Raw genomic sequence first — 19,644 nt, 5'->3', positions numbered from 1 at the left:
AAAAAAAGGGGAAAATGACTAAAAAAAATAACATCCCATACATAATTCAGCTCTGTGTCTTAAGAGATGGAAATGAAAGTTAAAATGGGAAAAATAAAAGTATATTTTCTGACCAGAATGCTGAAAATGTAAGGTAATGACTACTAGATCTACATAGTCTTTAAAACTCATTAGACATAAGTAAAAATACTATTACACAGAGCTTATGTATTTTATGGAAATTACAAGTAAAATCAGTTGCTGCATCTTACACTAACTGAACTATCTTTCTTTAAATAACATGTATCTAATTTAGTAAAGATAACTGGAACATAATAAAAATGTCTTGTAGGTTTTACACATCACAACATATAAATAATATATGTATATATACAATAGGAATACGTTGTCCTCACAAATAAAGAGTGGTTTAATTTAGCCTCTTGATGTTAGTGGTAGTAGCGAGTCCCATTGCCAGCAACGGGATGCTTGCCAGGAAGTCTCTCCTCTCAGTGTTAGGGGTTAGTACAACACGATACAATTGCTTCTTGAAGAACAGACGTTTTTCTTTATAGCAAAACGATACAGTGTCCATTTCCAAAAAAAAGATCCCTAAACTGCAGTAGCTCCTTTAGAATAGCAGCACGAACATATATAAGAGCAGCAACAGCAGGTTCCCATGTGGCATTCCCTTTCTAATTCCATTCTGACTTTACCCCTGTAAGCAGAGATGAAAATAACTCTGGAAAATACACAAAAGTTTTTTGGGAAACAACATTACTGCATTAAGTTTTTTCCATTGCATCCTATTTTAGTAATATTTATTTTCACTAACTGAACATGGGAGTGTTTTGATGGTTGTCATATTAGTAACTGCTTTAATTAACATACAGCTTCAGGATTCAATATTTTTTTAAACCACATATCAAAATTCAACAACAGTAGACCAATTTGGCCTCACTTGCTAATTGTTCTTCTAATGGAGTGGCCTTTGCACTATTCTGAAGCGAATATCTGTGTATGTCTACCAACTTGCTTCTGGAGGCAAGAATATGCAAATTTCTCTGTCCATTCCAGCCCTTTAAGAGCCAGTTTTGGTGCCTACATGGCCAAAGGAGACTTGTGATGATGGAGAATAATGGAAAGATAACTGCGGAGGAGCAAAATCCCAAGTGGTAGAAGGCCAAATGCCAGGGACAGATCCAGGGTGGGATAAACCTTTTGTGAGCCCAGTGCCAAATGTATTTGTGGGCCCACATTGGGAAGGATTGTAAAAGACAGGAGACTGACAAAGAAGTTGCCTTTGACACAGCACACAGCTTCATGGGTTTTGTTTTCAAAACGTATGAGTGTAAGCTATATATGGAGGTGGCTGCCAATAGGGTACCAAGAATGGCAGCCCTAGGGCAAAAACAATGGACAGAAGCAAACAGAGTTATAAAGGAAAAACAAAACAAAATAAAGCAGAGTGGGTAAAACCAGCTAACAAGAGCCACAGCAGTCAAAGCACCAACCATGTGCTGCTCCCACTTCAATGCAACACAGTCACACTCTCTCACTCTTCAAGTTTCTCATAGGAACTGCCAGGAAATGAATCATATTTTTGTAAAAATCAAAATATGAAAACTATTGCATTTTATTTACAGCATCATTATTCATATTAGGCTAGTTTGGCCTTCCCTACAGACAGAGAGAAGCAAAGACTAGGATCAGATCAATCATGCTCCAAAAAGACCGGGCCAATACCCCCAAAATTGAACCAAATCTACAACTCTTCCCAGAACACCCTCCCCGGGGCTGGACCAGACCCACATCTCATCCTAGACCAAAACCCCAAACGGAATCAGACCTCCTTCCCATCCAAGCTAGATCAGACCCCTCTATGATCTGAATCCTCTTGACTCGTATCTCTGTACTGCCTACCAGAACAGGGCTCACGCTAAACCTCTGTTCCCAAAACAGACCCCTTCCACAATCCTCAGCTGGACAGCCCTTGAAAACTCCCCTTGAGAGCCACTCCTGCTGTAGATCCATCCTTGTTCTCTGAAGCAAACAGAGCAAGACCTCACCTGGCTGCAACGTGGCCAGATGCAGCTCAGACCACTGCTTCCTCCACCAACTCATCCCTGCTGCTCACAGGGGCTGTGACTCCACTCGCCTGAGGTCTGGCTGCTCCCTTGTTGGCCTCCAGCTCATCCGATGCTGGCAGGGGCAGTGCAGTGGGGGGGACCATGGTAAGCATCTGAGGTACCAGAGCTCATCATGCATCCCACCTCCCAACTGATCCAAGGAAGGGGCTGCATCCCCCGCATGGGATAGAGAGGACGTAGGGATGTAGAGTGTGTGAAGAGACCAGGGCTAGGAGGGGACTAAGCCACAGCAGCAACTCCATCGGATTATTCCCCAGGGAGCCATGACCCAGAGAGAGTAATGAAGGGCCTGCAGAGCATGAGTCAAGATGCCCTACTCCCACTGCTACTGGCCACAGTGCTGCAGACCCTGGGGGTGGATTTGTCCCCTTTGACAAACCCTTGGTGCAGCACTGGAGGGCATTCCTGGTGAGGCACATGCAGGCAGCTCTATACACCCCCTAGGGTGTCTTCTTATCCCAGTCTGAGTTCCAGCCCTGACTGCCCACCAGACTTGCCTTCTGCATGCCAGACGAGGGGGGGATTGTGTTAAATGCCACAGCACCAGTGGCATCACTGTAAGCCTGGTAGTGGATAGACCTATCCCATATTATTTGTTAATTGGTTATTTTCACAGAACACTACTCCCCTAGACCAGAAAGAATTGCTAGAAAGTAGCAAGCAGAAGAGCAACAGAGGAAAAAAGACAGGAAAAACCAGCCAGAGCAGTTGGGAACTATCCAGTAATTAACAGGCTAATTTTTTTGACAGAATCTAAGCAAAAACAGACAGGCTATTGAGTCCTGCAGGAGGTATTTATGAAGGCTGCACCATCAGCTCTGTAACAGTAAGCTTACAAAACGTGATCCAAGTAGTAGCTTTATAAAACTCCTCAGGAGAGGTTCTGTTCTTTGTGTGGTGCATGGTAGTGGTGAGGAAGCAAATGCAAACTCCAGAAAAAATTTTAAAAACTCAATGTAGGGTTCTTTGCTAGCTGTCTTGAGCAATTGGAAGACTGAAACCTTAGATCCTTATGATTTTTGTTTTAGGTAACTACAGGTCATTAAGGAGACACAAGATATATAGGGCTGTCCTGGCAAGTAGGGTGTGAGAACTCTGACTAGGCCAATGATAGTTTAGAGCAGAAGGAAGGAATAAAACGACCTTCAGATTGATGTGCAATGGAGACTATACTTGAGGTAAAATTTCAGTGGCTGTCTGAAACATGAACCTTTATGGAAATAATGGAAGGAATGGTTCCTCACAAGAAAATGTTCTTACTTTCCTGACCTTTCTTCCAGAAGTAATTGCCATCAGGAATAGGATTTTGATAGTAAGAAAGCATACGAAAACTTTTCTAATTGGCCCGATGGGGCCTCAGTGAGAGGACAAAGGACCAAACTGAAATTCCATTTAATTAGCTAGTGCCAGATAGCTGTTCTAAGACTTGTGATCACTTGAGGAAGCAAACCAAGAGATATGAGGATGAACTGCCAAGATGTCTACATAGCCAATTAGTAGTCGGTTTCCATGGGCTAAAAGTTGTATCTGCAAGGAAATGTACTAAGCTGCATAGTCATCTAAGAGAAACTAGCATGGACCCAAGGAAGACTTGAAGATGATGCAAGTTTTTGGCCTCCCCGCATCAAAACAATATTCCCCATATTTTTAACAGGCTCAGACACTTGCACAATTCCTATATTGAACAGTCAGCTCTATCATCCAAGGAAACAGATGAAGAACTGCAATATCAATCTGTCAGTTTCCAGGGTGTCAAGTTAACTTCTGACACAGCATGAAACCTGGTTACAGAAGTTCCTCAGAAAATGGGAGACATCATGTCTTAAAGACTGATAGGTGAAGCACAGTGGGCAATCAAAGTTTTCTAGTTCAAAAGGAGGCAATGATAATTATCTTCACTCCCCAGATTTTCCTGGCTAATTGCTGTGGAAAAGAGAGGATGGCAGGAGTCTACCCACTGTCCTGACCAAAGGAATGAAAATGCCACACCAAAGAATATCTGTTCTTGGAACAGTAGGGATGAACTGCTATAGGAACAAGCCTAACTAAGAGAAGTCCCAGGTTGAGATTATGCAGTCGAGGATTAAAGGATTCAGCTGCCTTTCCCCAGGTGACAGTTCTGTTGTGCCAGTCTCTCGATATTTTCAGTTTACCTTCTACGCAGGCCCAGATGGCCTGATGAACCATGAAGATTGGTGGTGTTTTATTCAAGAGGAGCCAACACAGGCTCCCTTTTACTGTACAATAGCCGTTAGCCATGAGGCTTCTACACTTGGACTAGGAGTGTGATCAGCTCAGACCAACTGCCTCTTTGTTTTTCCCAACTGAGAGGAAGGAGGCCCAAAGAGGTCAGGTACAGAGGATAGCCCACTGCAATGTGCATGCAAAAGAAAGAGTAAGACTCAGTAGGTGCAGAGCAAGGGTGAGCGCATAAAAGAATCATGTGACATCAAGTGAGAAAAACTCTCTCATGAGGAGTGTCTGAAGTGTTTTGGTGTCTTTGCTTTTGAAATTGACTAGAATAGCAGCTTGATGGACCAGGGAAAGGGAGTAAGAGATGCAACCATGCATGTGGCTTTGAAGGCAGGAACAGAGGCCATAACTATGTCTATTAGGGTGCATCTACACTGCACCATAGGTTGAAATAAGATACGCAATTTGAGCTACGCATATCTTATTTTGATCTTATTTCAAAATAGCTTATTTCGTAGTTTGGCGCTGTCTACACAGCACCAAATTTCAAAATAACTCACTATTCCAAAACGTCCCTAATTCCTTGTGGAATGAAGTTTACAGGGATGTTGGAATACTGAGCCAGAAATAATGGGCTTGCAGTTAAGATATGGGATAGGTATTTTGGGATACTCTGGTATCCTGAAATAGCGTTGTGGTGTAGACATAGCCTTACTGAACACTTGTCCATGTAATCTTTGAAGGAGGCAATACATAGGTCCTTCTGGCTAGTTTGGAGATCGACTTTTCCATCTGCAATATATAGCTAAACTTGACTCTTGGATTTCTTGACATCATACTGTTTAAAGTAGGAGTTGGATTGCATCTGCATTAGGCAGGATCACTTGAAAGTGACTGTCTTCACCCACAAGGAATTCCAGATCCTTAGACTTGTTGAGCTTGCAGAAATCTCTTTTAGGGACATCTGTCTCCTCATTAGATTATTCAGAGTAGATTAAAAAAGTTTGGTCAGGTCCATGATGTGAAAATGTCTTCCTCTTGCCTGAAGCACTGCAAGCAAGGACAAAGGAATTTAATCCACCTCTGAAGGAGAACACCTATATTTTATAGATCTATGCTTTTTGCACTTTTTGTAATACTTTTCCTTAGCCTTCTTTTAAGGGAAAAAGAAGGGAAAGGGGAAGAAGGGAGAAAGAAGACCATAGATGGAAAAAAGGCAGAAGAGAACAGAAATATTACCAATAAAAATAGAGAAAAACTGCTAGCCTTACTGCTAAACGTCGGGCATCTGGCATAACAAAACTGGTTAAGAGCCACTGGTTAAGAGCCTGGAAAGAGATATTTGCATATACAGGTTGAACTTCTCTACTCTGGCACCCTCAGGACCTGACCAGTGCCAAACAAGAGAATTTGCCAGACCACAGAAGGCCAGTATTGTCTAGCAGCATTACCAACACTTCCACTGCTTACTGGGCTGTTAGAAGACATTTAGGGATAATTCAGAGCTAAATAACAGCACAGAACACTGAGATCCAGGACTGATGGCTTTAAATAAGCTATATGAGGTCACAGGAAACTTGGCCATATGCATGATAAGTGAACATCCAGCTAACTAAAATCATGCCGGACCACAGATGTTGCTGGACCAGAGAGTGCCGGACTAGAGAGATTCAACCAGTCTTTGTCTCCAGAGACAATTCATTGGAGCTTCTAGAAGACTATTAGAGTGTCACTCCAGGAGAATCCTTTTTCTACTTACAAAGTAGATTGATGGCTTTTAGAAAATATTTGATTTTCTTTGAATAGATACCAAAGTCTAGCCTACCACTTCACTATGTGAGCCTGTAATTCTGGAATAAAATTGAAAAAAAATCTTCAAAACTTGAAGAGACTATGATTCTATACAATTTGCTACCTGACTGAAGAACAGATTTGGTGGAAAGCAATGGAAAAGCACACAATTCCCCATAGGCTGTGCTTAATTTCTGTGTTCTAAGAGTCAAATTCTTTGCATCTTGAAGTTAGTGGCCAAACTCCCTTTCCTTGTTTGTTTTTTGTTGGAAATGATGCTAATAAGTCATATGAACAGATGGAACAACAAATTAGGGCCACACGGATCTACCAAAGACATTACTACGGTTAAATGCAGTATGTGTTCTAACAACACTATGTCAAAAGTTGATTGTAAACAGACACACTCCCTTAGAGTGAAATCGTTAAAAAAGTCAGTACTTACCATGATCACTAAACAACAGCTGCTTCCATTTCTGTCTCTCTACCTCTGAAGCTCTAAATCCCAGCACAGATTTCAGTTCTTGTAACACTCTTTTGGATTCCTCTTTCTCACGTTTTTGTCTCTCTCTCTCTTCTTGGGAAAAGCAATAAAAGTCCTCCCTTTTGTACTCATTGTCCAAACCTGTATCTTCAACATATGCTTCCAATTCCTAAGGCAAAACAATAAATGGCTCTTTTAATCCACATATGCCCCAACAGCAAAGCTCTTTGAGGTACGTCAGTATTTTAGCACTTTAGAAGGAAGATCAGGCCCCAAGTCCATAGACAATCACGTTTTGCATGGCAGGGATTTAGAGGCCAGACTGCTCCCAGTTACTCTAGTATAAAACTGGAGTAAGTACACTGACAAAAATCAAGATAACTGAAGTCAACAGAGTCACCTCAGATTTACTCTGGTGCAGACAAACAAAGGTTACTCATCTTGTGCAGTAACTGGAGTTCTTTCCCCGTGGATGCTCCACGCTTGGTCTTGGTGTCGTCCCGGTGCCTGAATCGGAGATTTTGTAGCTAGTTGGCATGGCGCATGCATGGCCCGCACCCTCCAGTTCCTTCTCTACCCCGGAGGCCCCACCTCCGAAGCAGAGGAGTGGAGGGTGGGTCGTGGAGCATCCACAGGAACACCATCTCGAAGAACTCCAGTTACTGCACAAGGTGAGTAACCTCTGTTTCTTCTTCGAGAGGTCCCCGTGGATGCTCCACGCTAGGTGATTAACAAGCAATTTTGCCCCATGGTGGCTGGAGCTTCAGAATGTTATGGTAAGCAGATGATAGTACTAGTTAGCCCACTGCAGTGTTGCCTGCACAGGAAAGTGCATAGTGCTTAGCAAAAGTAAGTTGCGATGCCCAAGTGGCTGCCCTGCAAATGTCCATTAGTGGCACATTGCATAGGTATGCTGTAGAAGCGGATACAGCCCTGGTAGAATGAGCTGTCAAGCATAACGGTGGCTGTAGGCCCTTCAGCATGTAAGCGGTTTTTATGCAGATGAACTGTATGTTTTGGGAAGGGTGAACGGAAGACTTTTCCCAATTTATGCGGAAGCCTAGATTTTGAAAGCACTATATGGTCCTCGCTGTTACACGTGCCAATTCTGTCTGCGACAATGCCTTGAGAAGGCAGTTGCAAGTGGAAAATGATTATTCCCATAGAGCGAAGGTGCTCTGTGACTATGGCGAGTACCTTGGAGAAAACCAAAGGGGCCGTGGAGAGACCGAAGGGTAGTACTTGGTATTGGTAGTGGTCGTGGTCTACCACGAATCTCAGGAATTTTCTGTGAGCAGGATGGATTAGGATGTGAAAGTAGGCATCCTGGAGGTCAAAGGCTGAAAACCAATCGCCTCGTTGCAGTGCTGGGATAATGGTAGAAAGTGTGACCATGCACAAGTGCTGAGTTTTTACGAATCTGCTCAGATTGAGCAGATCCAAAATCGGCCTCCAGCCTCCTGATTTCTTTTGAGTTAGAAAACAGCAGGAATAGAAGCTCCTACCTCTCTGCTCATGTTGAACTGGCTCTATGGCTCCTAGATCTAAAAGACGAAGCATCTCTTATCGCAGCAGGGTACCGTAAGAGGGATCCCTGAAGAGGGACAGGGTAGGAGGGTAGGTGGAAGGCTTGGAAAGGAATGGTATGGTGTAACCAGACAGAATAATGTCAAGTACCCATCTGTCTGAGGTGATATAAGTCCATTGGTGGAAGAATGGACGAAGCCCATCTTGGAAAGTTTGCATGGTCAATTTGTAGGGGGTTTTCTAGGCTCTCGACCAAGCATTCAAATTTGCTTGTTGGCCGGTGGAGGTTGAGGGGCCAAGCCAGAAGACTGTCTTCGTCTCTGAGGCCAGGTTCTGTTTCTGTTAGGATTGCCGCTGGTTAAGATAGGACGGGTAATGTGGCCACTGATATGATTGGTAGTGGTACTGTCTCCGCCTGTTGGCAGGTGTATGTATCCCCAACATGTGGAGAGTGGTGCACGAATACTTTTTTTGTGTTGAGGACTTCGTCTTGGCTGCAAACAGGTTTTTGTGGTCGAATGGCAGGTCTTCCACAGTAGATTGGATTTTACATGGGAAGGTAGCTGGGGAAAATGAGGAGGCTCTGCGCATGACAATGGCATTAGCCGTGGTTCTAGTGGCAGTATCAGCTGCATCCAGTGCCGCCTGGAAGGCAGCTTTAGAAATGGCGTGTCCCTCCGAAAGTAAGGTGGAAAATTAAGGTCTTTTTGCCTCTGGGATATCATCAGCAAACTCCATGAGTTTGGAGTAATTGTGAAACTCATATTTCGCTAACAAGGCTGAGTACTTTGAGATTCTGAACTGCAAAGTTGCAGAAGTATAAGTGTTACGCCCAAAGAGATCAAGCCTCTTTGTGTCCTTGTCCAGCAGAGTGGTGCGAAAGCAATGTTGTTTTTCCCTCTTGTGTGTGGCTTCCACCACTAGTGATTTCAGTGTGGGATGAGTGAAGAGGAATTGTGAGGTATTGGCGGGTATGCAATACTTTTTGTCTGCATGCTTGAACGTGGGTGGAATTGATGTAGGCGTTTGACAAATTCTGTTGGCCAGGTCTAAAATGGCAGGATTGATGGGTAGGGCAATTTTGTAGGATGGAGCAGCCTGGAGTATATCCGTGAGCTCATGCTGGAGTAACGCCACCTCCTCTGTGGCAATTTTGATGTCAGCTGCAACGCTCTTTAAAAGATCATTAAAGTGCTGGAAGTCATTTGCAGCTACGGTGGAGGTGGCATGATCCCTTCGTCTGGTGACATAGAGGAGTTGGTGGGCAGTGAAGAATTAGGGGGTGACTCCTCCATTGCTTGGTATGCCTGAGGTTCCAATTGTTGCATCAATATGAATGTTTGAGGTGTAAGAGAGGCAGCATGTTTGTAAGGGCTCAGTTGCAGGCTGTGGTGTTTCCTGTACAGGCAGTCCCAGAGTTACGCAGATCCGACTTATCTCGGATCCGTACTTACGAACGGGGCTTTTCTTGCCCCAAAGGATGCGGGCGGTAGGACCGCCCAGACGCACTGCGGTCCTGCCGCCTGCGTCCCCCGGGGTGAGAAAAGCTGCTCCGCGTCTCTCTGGTCTGCTGGGGAGACGCGGAGCAAAGCCGTGTAGGACCTGGGCGGCGGGACCGCGGCGAGTCTGGGCGGTCCCGCCACCCGCGTCCTCCGCGGCTTTGCTCCGCGTCTCCCTGGTCTGCTGGGGGCTCCTGGTCTGCTGGGGGTGGCGCGTCTGGGCGGTCCCGCCGGCCGGGTCCTCTGCGGCTTTGCTCCGCATCTCCCTGGTCTACTGGGGTCTGGGCGATCCCGCTGCCCGCATCCCCCTGGTCTGCTGGGGTCTGGGCGGTCCCGCAGCCCGCGTCCTCCGCGGCTTTGCTCCTTGTCTCCCTGGTCTGCTGGGTCCCCCCCCCAGCAGACCAGGGAGACGCAGAGCAAAGCCACGGAGGATCTGGGCGGCGGCACCGCGGCGCGTCTCGGTCCCACCGCCCGCGTCTCCATGGTCTGCTGGGGGGGGGGCCCAGCTAGTGCATGCCCCCCCCCAACAGACCAGGCTTTTCTCACGGACGCCTATGGTAGAGCAGCTGGGGCGCTGCCTGTTGGTCCAGTAGCGCCGCTCCTAGGCGCTACTGGACTAACCCGGCAGCACCCCAGCTGCTCTGCCCCAGGCGTCCTGATTCAGCCGCTGCTGGTCAGTTTCAGCAGCAGCTGAATCAGGACGCCTGGGGCAGAGCAGCTGGGGTGCTGCTGGGTTGGTCCAATAGCGCCTAGGAGTGGCGCTACTGGACCAACCCAGCAGCACCCCAGCTGCTGTGCCCCAGGCGTCCCCAAGTCAGCCGCTGCTGAAACTGACCAGCGGCTGTCTACAGGAAGCCCGAGGCAGAGTTTCTCTGCCCCGGACTTCCTGGAATCAGCTGCTGATCAGTTTCAGCAGCAGCTGACTTGGTCACACCTGGGGTAGAGCAGCTGGGGTGCTGCCGGGTTGGTCCCCGCAGCGCCGAGGTGCAGCGCTGTGGGGACCTATCCCGGCAGCGCCCCAGCTGCTCTGTCCTCGGCCTCCAGATTCAGCTGCTGTTGAAACTGATCAGCGGCTGATTCCAGGAAGCCCGGGGCAGAGAAACTCTGCCTCGGGCTTCCTGTAGTCAGCCGCTAGTCAGTTTCAGCAGCGACTGAATCTGGATGCCAGTTCCGACTTAATTACAAATTCAATTTAAGTACAAACCTCTCTTGTACGTAACCCGGGGACTGCCTGTATAAGCCTCAAGGACTCCAATAAGGCCATTGTGCTGGGTACGGTACTGGAGGAGGCATCCAGTGGTGTTCGTACCAAGGAGAAATGGCGCTTGGATTGTATTTGGGCTTATAATATTGCATCGGAGGGCTGTGGTGCGGAGAGAAGGAGGCCTGTATCTCTTCTTTGTTGTCACTAGAGAATTGCAACTGCACTGGGATAAAGCCCACAATGTCATCGGTACCGGTGAAGCATTGGTGCTGAAGAATGATGATTGAGGGGCAGATATGATTGCCAAGTCAGCACTGCGCATGTACAGCAACGATGCCGCAAGGATCAGTGCTGGGGTTTACAATGTGCGTCTGTACTGTGCTGATGGAATTTTTGGCACAGATGGCAGAGATCTCTGGTCTGTTGGTGGTACCAAGTATATGAGTGGTGCCAATGATCTGATCGATGCCGACGAACCTGAAGGTACCGTCGGTGTGGTGGAAATGGTCGGTGCCGTAGAGCTGGGTACTGGTAGTGGCACTGCTGCCGTAGTCATTGGTACTGATGAAAGTTGTTAGTAACGGTGGTGCCTGAGCTGGTACCAAAGTGGATGACGGTACCGAGGTCTGTGCCGGTAAGGTCTTAGGGCGATGACTGAACCCTTTGCTGTTGGTGCCGCTGGCATGCGATGGTGCCTGGACACCTGAGGTGTCTGGTGCGTTGTAAGTGCTGACGTGAGGCCTCTGCGCTGATGGTTTGGGTGGAGACTATTTTTTCGAGGAGGGCTGGTGATAGGGCACAGAGGAACTTCTCTTTTTGAGTGCCCTCTTGCCCTGAGAGGAGCCTGGGAGTGAACGTACCTCCTTAGGCTACCTTCTGGGATCCGAAGCCAGGAGTGCCTTCTTTTCCATAAGGATCAGTTTAAGGTGAAGGTCCCTGTTCCTACGAGTTCTGGCCCTACGTTTGGCACAGTGGGGACAATCTCGAGAAGAATTGTGTTCTCCTAGACATCTGACACATTGCAAATGTCCGTCTGAGAGAGGCACTGCGTCTGTGCAGGAGGCGCAGCATTTGAAGCCCGGGGAGTTGGGCATGACGAAAAACCTTTTTTTTTTTTTGTAACTACAACTATCAAACTGTTAACAACACTAACTAAAACTAAGAATTAATAGCTAATAAACCATACAAAAAAGTGTAAATGAGGCAGAGAACTGCAGAGCTCCATCTCAGGCTGAGGGCGGTGGAGAAGGAACTGGAGGATGCGAGCTGCGCAAGCATGGTGCCGACTGGCACAGCGTGCGCTGGTTCATGCTGCGCATGCATGGACCAGGAAGTACTGCTGCAAAATCTCCAATCCAAGCACCGGGATGGCACTAAGACCAAGCGTGGAGCATCCACGGGGACCTCTCGAAGAAGAACCACTAATACAAAAAGGAGATTTTGACTTGGGGGATGGAGATCACTTTTCCCACAGTTCCTATTGGATATGATGACTATCACTGTTTTTTTACTCTCCCTGCCTCCGGTTCATTCAAGGGTGATATAGAGCTGTCCTGTCCACAGCACGGTTCAGGGCAGTTGCCCCAGGTCCCATGCTTCTGGGGGCCCTGCAGCAGCTGCCCCAACCATCCTATGGCAGGAGGAACCTGGGGAATTACAGGGGACTGGCGCACAATGACGGCAGAGGTCACGCCCCAACTCTCCCACACGCACCGCTGCAGTGGGAGCTCTTCTTCTCCCAAAATGTGCCCATCAGTTAATTCCTGAGTTGAGGCCAATTTTTCTTTCCAGTTACTTTAGCCTTCAAATGAGTGCCCATAAACTGAGAGAGAAAACAACTCACACAATAGTTCATGTTAAAGCATATTTTAAGAGTCCACGCTAAATCTAAGATTATGCAAACCACATACAATTATTTAGGTTAAAGCCAGTAACAATAAATTGCCCTTTACCCAATTCACACCTTCTCCACAATTCTTTTAAAGATGTCTTTGTTTGGTTCCAAGGGAGCATATGCAGGAAATGGATTCCAAACTAATTCCAAAACTCCTTGTTACTGGGTGGGGAGCACCACCATGTGATACAATATAGATACTATATATCCTATCTGCTGTTGAGCAGTTCACGAGTCTGTTTATGAAAGGGCATCTCTTACATATCTTGTTGAAGGAGATAAGCAGCTAAAAAGGAAACAGATAAGGGAAATGTCTTTGCAACACACAATTTATATATAAGTTTGAAAGCTTCTATTTATTCTTACCTGTTCTTCAGGGATTGGGTCCTTGTCCTCTATATGCAAGGCAGGTTGTAGTAATGGTATCACGGAACAGTGAGTATTATCACAAGATGTTCCAGGTTTGTCTGGAGACCAGAGAGGGAGTGGGGGGATGGAGACAATGGGAGGGAAATAAAAACAAAAAAAGATCAAGTGCTGAAGTGAATAGGTAACTGATCTTTAATAGTTCAGTATGGTGACATGGGTCAGAATCTGATTCCAGTGCAAAGTACACTGATTCACAGTCCATTGCCTTTTTGAGCACACTATAAAGACTAACATGTTAAGAGCTTCAGGATAACTTGGCAGGCATAGGTTATGTTCCTATTTAAGTTTAGAAAGTTGAGCGGTTTTGCCAATTTTGTTTTTTAATTATTAGGTTATCAAGAACAGAAAGTTTGACACAAATTATTAGCAGATGTTAACTAGGATTTCTACTACTGACCATATATTTAGAATGCTTGCCCAACAGGACTGCCATGTGTCCACAGCAATGTATTTTTTTAATTATTATATCACGTCTTCAGACTGTGTACACAATGGTTTTTTTCATACCAAATAAAAACTTCATAGTTTTTTTAAAAAAATGGTACTTGACTTCTGAGAATCAGTTGAAAGAAAAATATATTTTAACAGTCATTTGTATCAGTCATAATTCCTTTAGGCATGTTGTAAAACACATATTGAAAATCAACAAATTTCAGGGAAAGTTACAGGACAAAATAGTAAGTGAAAAACTGTCACCCACCCCATAATACCTCAAGCCAACCCCCACCCTACAAATAGACCCTCATTTACCCAAAACTATTTTTGTATAACATCTCAAAATGGGGGAGAGCGGGAGAAATCAGATCAAATGAGTTGGCTAGTGTGTAACTGATAAAATCATATTAAGTAAATGCCTAAAAATAAGTACTAAACAAGAAAAATATTCACACTGAGGTAATCAATGGATGTAGAATTGGAAACCTAAAACAAGTATAAAGGAAAATTCCTCCTTCCAGAACAAGAGCATGACTAGGCTCTGCAACAAGATAATATATTGAGACTTAAAAGCAGAATTCTCATGTTTACTCTATTAGACTCCTATTTACTCATTTATGAATTAACCAGAAAGTTATTTTAAAAAAATCTTGGCAGTAATGTCAAAACCCTTCTCTTTTCATTATTTAAACACAAATTTATTTAAATTAACATCGTAACAACAAAAAACAAAGTTCTGAAAGTTTTACACACAAACATGTTCTGGAAGAATGCCAAAATATTTGGTTTCAGATTCCAGTGGTTAAGTCACTGTTAGTTTCTAGGGAACCTTATGTCAGCTCTTTTCTTTTTCTTCTTCCCAGAACAGACCTCTTCTTTCTCAGGAAAATTAAGTGAATAGATATCATATGTTTGTGATCACCATATATTCACTTTTCTTTTTTTTAAATTTAAACATTGTTTGGGGAAAAGGTAAGCAAGTCATTTCTGCACCTTAAGTTATTTTAAAATTACTCAATAACTCATTCTCATCACAATCCTGTCCACTCACATTCAGTCCATCTTTGAAAAGAAAAGTTCACCAAAAACAATTTGTAGAGGTTGAACCTCTCTCAACTGGGACTCCCTGGTCCAGCAACACCTGTAGTCTGGCAGGCATTCTGGATATTGCTGGACCAGAGAGACCCGGTGGAGGACCAAAGGCAGGAGCCTGGGGGGAGAGCAGAGGAGCTGGCCCAGGAGGTGTCTGGGGGGAGCTGCCATGGCAGGTCAGCAGGGCTGGTTGCATGTGGGGAGCTCACCAGGAGGCCAGGCAAGGAGTGGAGTCGGGTTGGGGGCCAGTGGGCAGAATTGACCTCCCCCCTCCGGCAAAATCCCTCCTTCGGGACCACTGAGGTCCCAAAGGTGCCAGATCACAGCGGTCTAACCTGTATTATATTATCAGGCTGGGTCAACCTAAGCTTAGGATGAGCACACTTTTGAGCACACAAAAATAACGAGTAATAATAAAAAGCTTTAAACTCATCAAGGAGAAATGGGAGCGACATAACATGTTAAACTAGACACTTTGGAAAACTATCTTCAACAGAAATGTTATTAAACAAAATTCAGTTGCACATTTAGAAAACAGGGTCTTGGAAATATAAACAAGACAAATCGCTTTAATCACATTTAGATACACTGGTGATAAAAGAAACTTTTCAAAATACCTTTTTTATCTAGGCTTCTTCTAACCATTTTTTCAACCTGAGAAATGGCCTCTTCCCAGCAGCTGTTGCTTGCCTGGATGTGAGGCTGAATCAGCTTCAGTTTTTGCTCTAAGACTTGATAAGCTTCTGAAGTTAGTTCTTGTGTCTCCTTTGAGCTAACAAGTTTTTCAAGTTCATCCTCAAGAATTATTACTCTGGATGAATGGGAAGGAAAATATCACAACATATTTGAATATCATATTTCTTGATTTCTTCAGGAGTTTAATTTAATTGGTATCCTGTGTTACTCTAGTTTCCTCCGTGTCCTTAAACTAATTACATAATCCTGTTCTAATGTTTTAAAGCCAAACTGCTCCTCTCCTCTGTCAAATTATGACAAACCAATACATTTAGGTAGCTTTGTATTGTTTAACTAACTGAACCGACAACAAATCTTTTTTGGTATATAACAATTGTGTGTGAAATTTTTTCAAAATGTTTGCAATGTAGTTGCAAAACAGACAAAACTCAAGCATGCTTTCAAGTTCATTCAAAAAGAGGGACTAAAGAGATGGAAGGTTTTAATGAATCTTTTTGCTTTGCAGTTCACCTCAAAGGAGATGGTAGCACCACATAATATCTAAAGATTAAAAAGCTACAGTATCAAACGCCACATAGCACAGAGAAACTTTGGTTTCACAATACTTAATATGTGTGGCTGTTATGGTTTAAATCTCAGATCTCATAATGATGAGCACAGTATCAGAACCTAAATAGAACTGAAACCTTACTTGTTACTAAATAAGGGATACTAGTTAAATTAGGGATGTAATATTATACTGGTTAATGCTATTGACTACATGCATTCCCCTCTCCCCAGACAGTAAATTTTTTAGAGAGCTAGTCAGCAGGTGTTACCCTTGCTGTGGTTCTTTATTAAAAATATTTTAGGAGCCGGGCAGGCAGGCAGCCCGGCTCAGTCCTAGCTCACGCCGGGTCCTGGGAGCTATCCCTGCTGCTGCTCCGCATTAAAAGTATTTAAATAAAAGTAAAGCTACCCCCACGTGGCTCCTAAAATACTTTTAATGCAGAGCCACAGCGGGGGTAGCTCTCAAGACCCAGCGTAATCCGGAACTGAGCTGGGCTGCCTGCCCAACCAGCTCCTAAATGACTTTCAGTACACAGCTACAGTGGGGGTAGTTCCTGGGACCTGACGCAAGCTGGGACAGAATGCTTGCAGTGCTAACCCTTATAGATTAATCGTGCAGTCTACAAAAATTTTGTTGAGATCTGATGGGCAGAATCCCCTGGGATGCTAACATGAAGGGGAAAGGAGTCCAGGAGAGCTGGCAGTATTTTAAAGAAGCCTTATTGAAGGCACAGAAAGAAACCATCCTGACGCGTAGCAAGAGAGGCAAACATGGTAGGAGACAGGATTGGCTTACAGGGGAAATCCTTGGTGAACTTAAGCACAAAAAGGAAGCTTACAAAAAGTGGAAACTTGGACAAATGATCAGGGAGGGGTATAAATGTATAGCTTGAGAATGCCAGGGGGTTATCAGGAAGGAGAAAGCACAAATGGAATTGCAACTGGCTAAGGATGTGAAGGATAACAAGAAAGGTTTCTACAGGCATGTTAACAAGAAGGTGGTGATCAGAGAGGGTATGCGGCTCCTACTGGGTGAAGGAGGTAACCTAGTGACAGATGATGTGGGGAAAGCTGAAGTACTCAATGCTTTCTTTGCCTCTGTATTCATGGATAAGGTCGGCTCCTGAACTTCTGCACTAAGTGACGCAAGATGGGATGAAGATGGACAGCCCGCAGTGGGTAAAGAACAGGTTAGGAACTATTTAGAAAAGCTAAACGTACACAAATCCATGGGTCCGGACTTAATGCATCCGAGAGTACTGAGAGAGTTGGCAAATGTCATTGAGGAGCCTTTGGCCATTATCTTTGAAAAGTCGTGGAGCTCGGGAGAAATCCCAGATGATTGGAAAAAGGCAAATGTAGTGCCCATCTTCAAAAAAGGGAAGAAGGATGATCCAGGGAACTATAGGCCGGTCAGTCTTACCTTGGTTCCTGGAAAAATCATGGAAGGGATCCTTAAGGAATCCATTTTGAGGCACTTGGAAGAGAGGAAAGTGATGAGGAATCGTCAGCACAGATTCACAAAGGGGAAGTCGTGCCTGACCAATCTGATTAGCTTCTATGATGAGGTAACTGGCTCTGTGGATATGGGAAAGTAGGTGGATGTGATATACCTTGACTTTAGCAAGGCTTTTGATACCGTCTCCCACAATATTCTTGCCAGCAAGTTAAGGAAATGTGGATTGGATAAATGGACGGTAAGATGGATAGAAAGATGGCTAGAAGTCCGGGTCCAGTGGGTAGTGATCAACGGCTCGATGTCAGGATGGCGGTCGGTTTCTAGCGGAGTGCCCCAAGGTTCGGTTCCATGACCGGTTTTGTTCAATATCTTTATTAATGACCTGGATGAGGGGATGGTTTGCACCTTCAGCAAGTTTGCGGATGACACTACGCTAGAGGGAGAGGTAGATACGCCTGAGGGCAGAGATAGGGTCCAGAGTGACTTAGACAAATTGGAGGATTGGGCCACAAGAAATCTGATGAGGGAAGAATCCCAAGCATAGTTACAAGCTGGGGACCAACCAGTTACGTAGTAGTTCTGCAGAAATGGACCTGGGGGTTACAGTGTATGAGAAGCTGGATATGACTCAACAGTGTGCCCTTGTAGCCAAGAAGGCTAATGGCATATTAGGTTGCATTAAGAGGAGCATTGCCAGCAGATCCAGAGATGTCATTATTCCTTTATTCGGCTTTGGTGAGGCCACATCTGGAGTATTGTGTCCAGTTCTGGGCCCCCCCACTACAAAAAGGATGTGGATGCATGGGAGAGGGTCCAGCGGAGGGCAAACAAAATGATTAGGGGGCTGGAGCATATGACTTATGAGGAGAGGCTGAGGGACTTGGGTCTGTTTAGTCTGCAGAAGCCAAGAGTGAGGGGGGATTTGATAGCAGCCTTCAACTTCCTGAAGGGAGGTACTGAAGAGGATGGAGAGAGGCTGTTCTCAGTAGTGATAGATGGCAGAACAAGGAACAATGGTCTCAAGTTGTGGTGGGAGAGGTCCAGGTTGGATTTTAGGAAAAACTATTTCACTAGGAGGGTATTGAAGCACTGGAATGGGTTATCTAGGGAAGTAGTGGACTCTCCATCCCTAGAGGTGTTTAAGTCTCGGCTTGACAAAGCCCTGGCCGGGTTGATTTAGTTGGGATTGGTCCTGCCTAGAGCAGGGGGCTGGACTTGATGATCTTCTGAGATCTCTTCCATCTCTATGGTTCTATGATTCTATTATTAACGAATTACACACTTCTTAGCATCCTTATGTTAAATATCTTCCTCTAGTTGTAAAATGTAAATCAGAGTTGTTTGGCTGTCTGGCAAAATCATTCTAATATATGGGCACCGAAGCAGAAACAGCAATATAACACAGCCTGCAATAACAGATGTACACCATCCTTTACAGTGCATGGCTGCAAGCCTCAATTTAGTCTTTTTTTTTTTTTTTTTTTTAAGTCTGGGCCATATACCATCGACCAAAACAGTGCAAGATTGAAGTTTTCTAGCCATAGGCACATTCTCTTAAACAGTAAAAACTTACTCATTCAGTAGGGCCTTGAGATGGAGCTGCAAGCTGCGAACTGCTGTGTGAAGACTGTTCAGAACTCGTGACTTTGGTTTTGTTTTGGTTCCACGTTCTAAGCCTAATTGATGCTGAGTTTCAAAGTACCGATAAAACTCATAGCTTCGCTTAAGCTCTTCTAAGCAGACAGCATGAGAGTGAGATAGATCTTGAGTCACATCAGACAAAATACAATGAGGCAAATGTTCTGGGGTGATTAAAGACTTGGGGGATGCATTAACTGGAGAAAGCAGCAATGCTAATCGTCTGAAGAACTCTGAACTTTGTCCTACCCACAGCTGAAACAGAACCTACAAAATACAGAAAGGATCAAATGATCTTCATTGTTAAAACATTACTGTTTCTTAATTCACTTTTTAAAACATTTTGGATTGCAGCCATTGTTTTCATGGCTGTAGCTCATACTTAGCCTCTTATTGACCACTACTCTAACATCTGTCTCCTTCTCTGTCATATCTAACTGATAATTCCCCAGCTAATAGCAAAAACTCTTGTTAATCTCTCAGTGCACGCTCCTGCACTATTAAATTTCATCCCATTTCTATTACTCTCGATTTTCTAAATCGCTACACTGGCATGATTTTCCGAAAATGCTTTTAACGGAAAAGTTTTCCGTTAAAAGCATTTTCGGAAAAGCACGTCTAGATT

The 19,644-nt window shown here is 44.7% G+C and overlaps 1 protein-coding gene across 8 annotated transcripts in view; it reads right to left on the bottom strand.

The window, feature by feature from the left end:
- The window catches only part of VEZT (vezatin, adherens junctions transmembrane protein), a 126,899-nt gene that overhangs the window by 18,065 nt on the left and 89,190 nt on the right, over nucleotides 1-19,644 (bottom strand). For 5 of the 8 annotated variants that reach the window (XR_012905188.1, XM_075933499.1, XM_075933503.1 and 2 more), the window contains 4 exons: nucleotides 18,955-19,286; nucleotides 15,295-15,488; nucleotides 13,088-13,188; nucleotides 6,559-6,766 (listed from right to left, as the gene is read on the bottom strand). Coding sequence is in view for 7 of the 8 variants with exons in the window: in XM_075933499.1 (XP_075789614.1) it covers nucleotides 6,559-6,766; nucleotides 13,088-13,188; nucleotides 15,295-15,488; nucleotides 18,955-19,286 (835 nt within the window). In the remaining variant the exon portion in view is untranslated. The other 3 variants (XM_075933520.1, XM_075933526.1, XM_075933513.1) reach the window with 2 other exon arrangements.

Source organism: Pelodiscus sinensis, chromosome 1 (assembly GCF_049634645.1).
Source record: "Pelodiscus sinensis isolate JC-2024 chromosome 1, ASM4963464v1, whole genome shotgun sequence".
Lineage (NCBI taxonomy): Eukaryota > Metazoa > Chordata > Testudines > Trionychidae > Pelodiscus > Pelodiscus sinensis.
Note: the sequence above shows the minus strand (reverse complement) of the source record. Positions and strands in the feature narration are given on the sequence as shown.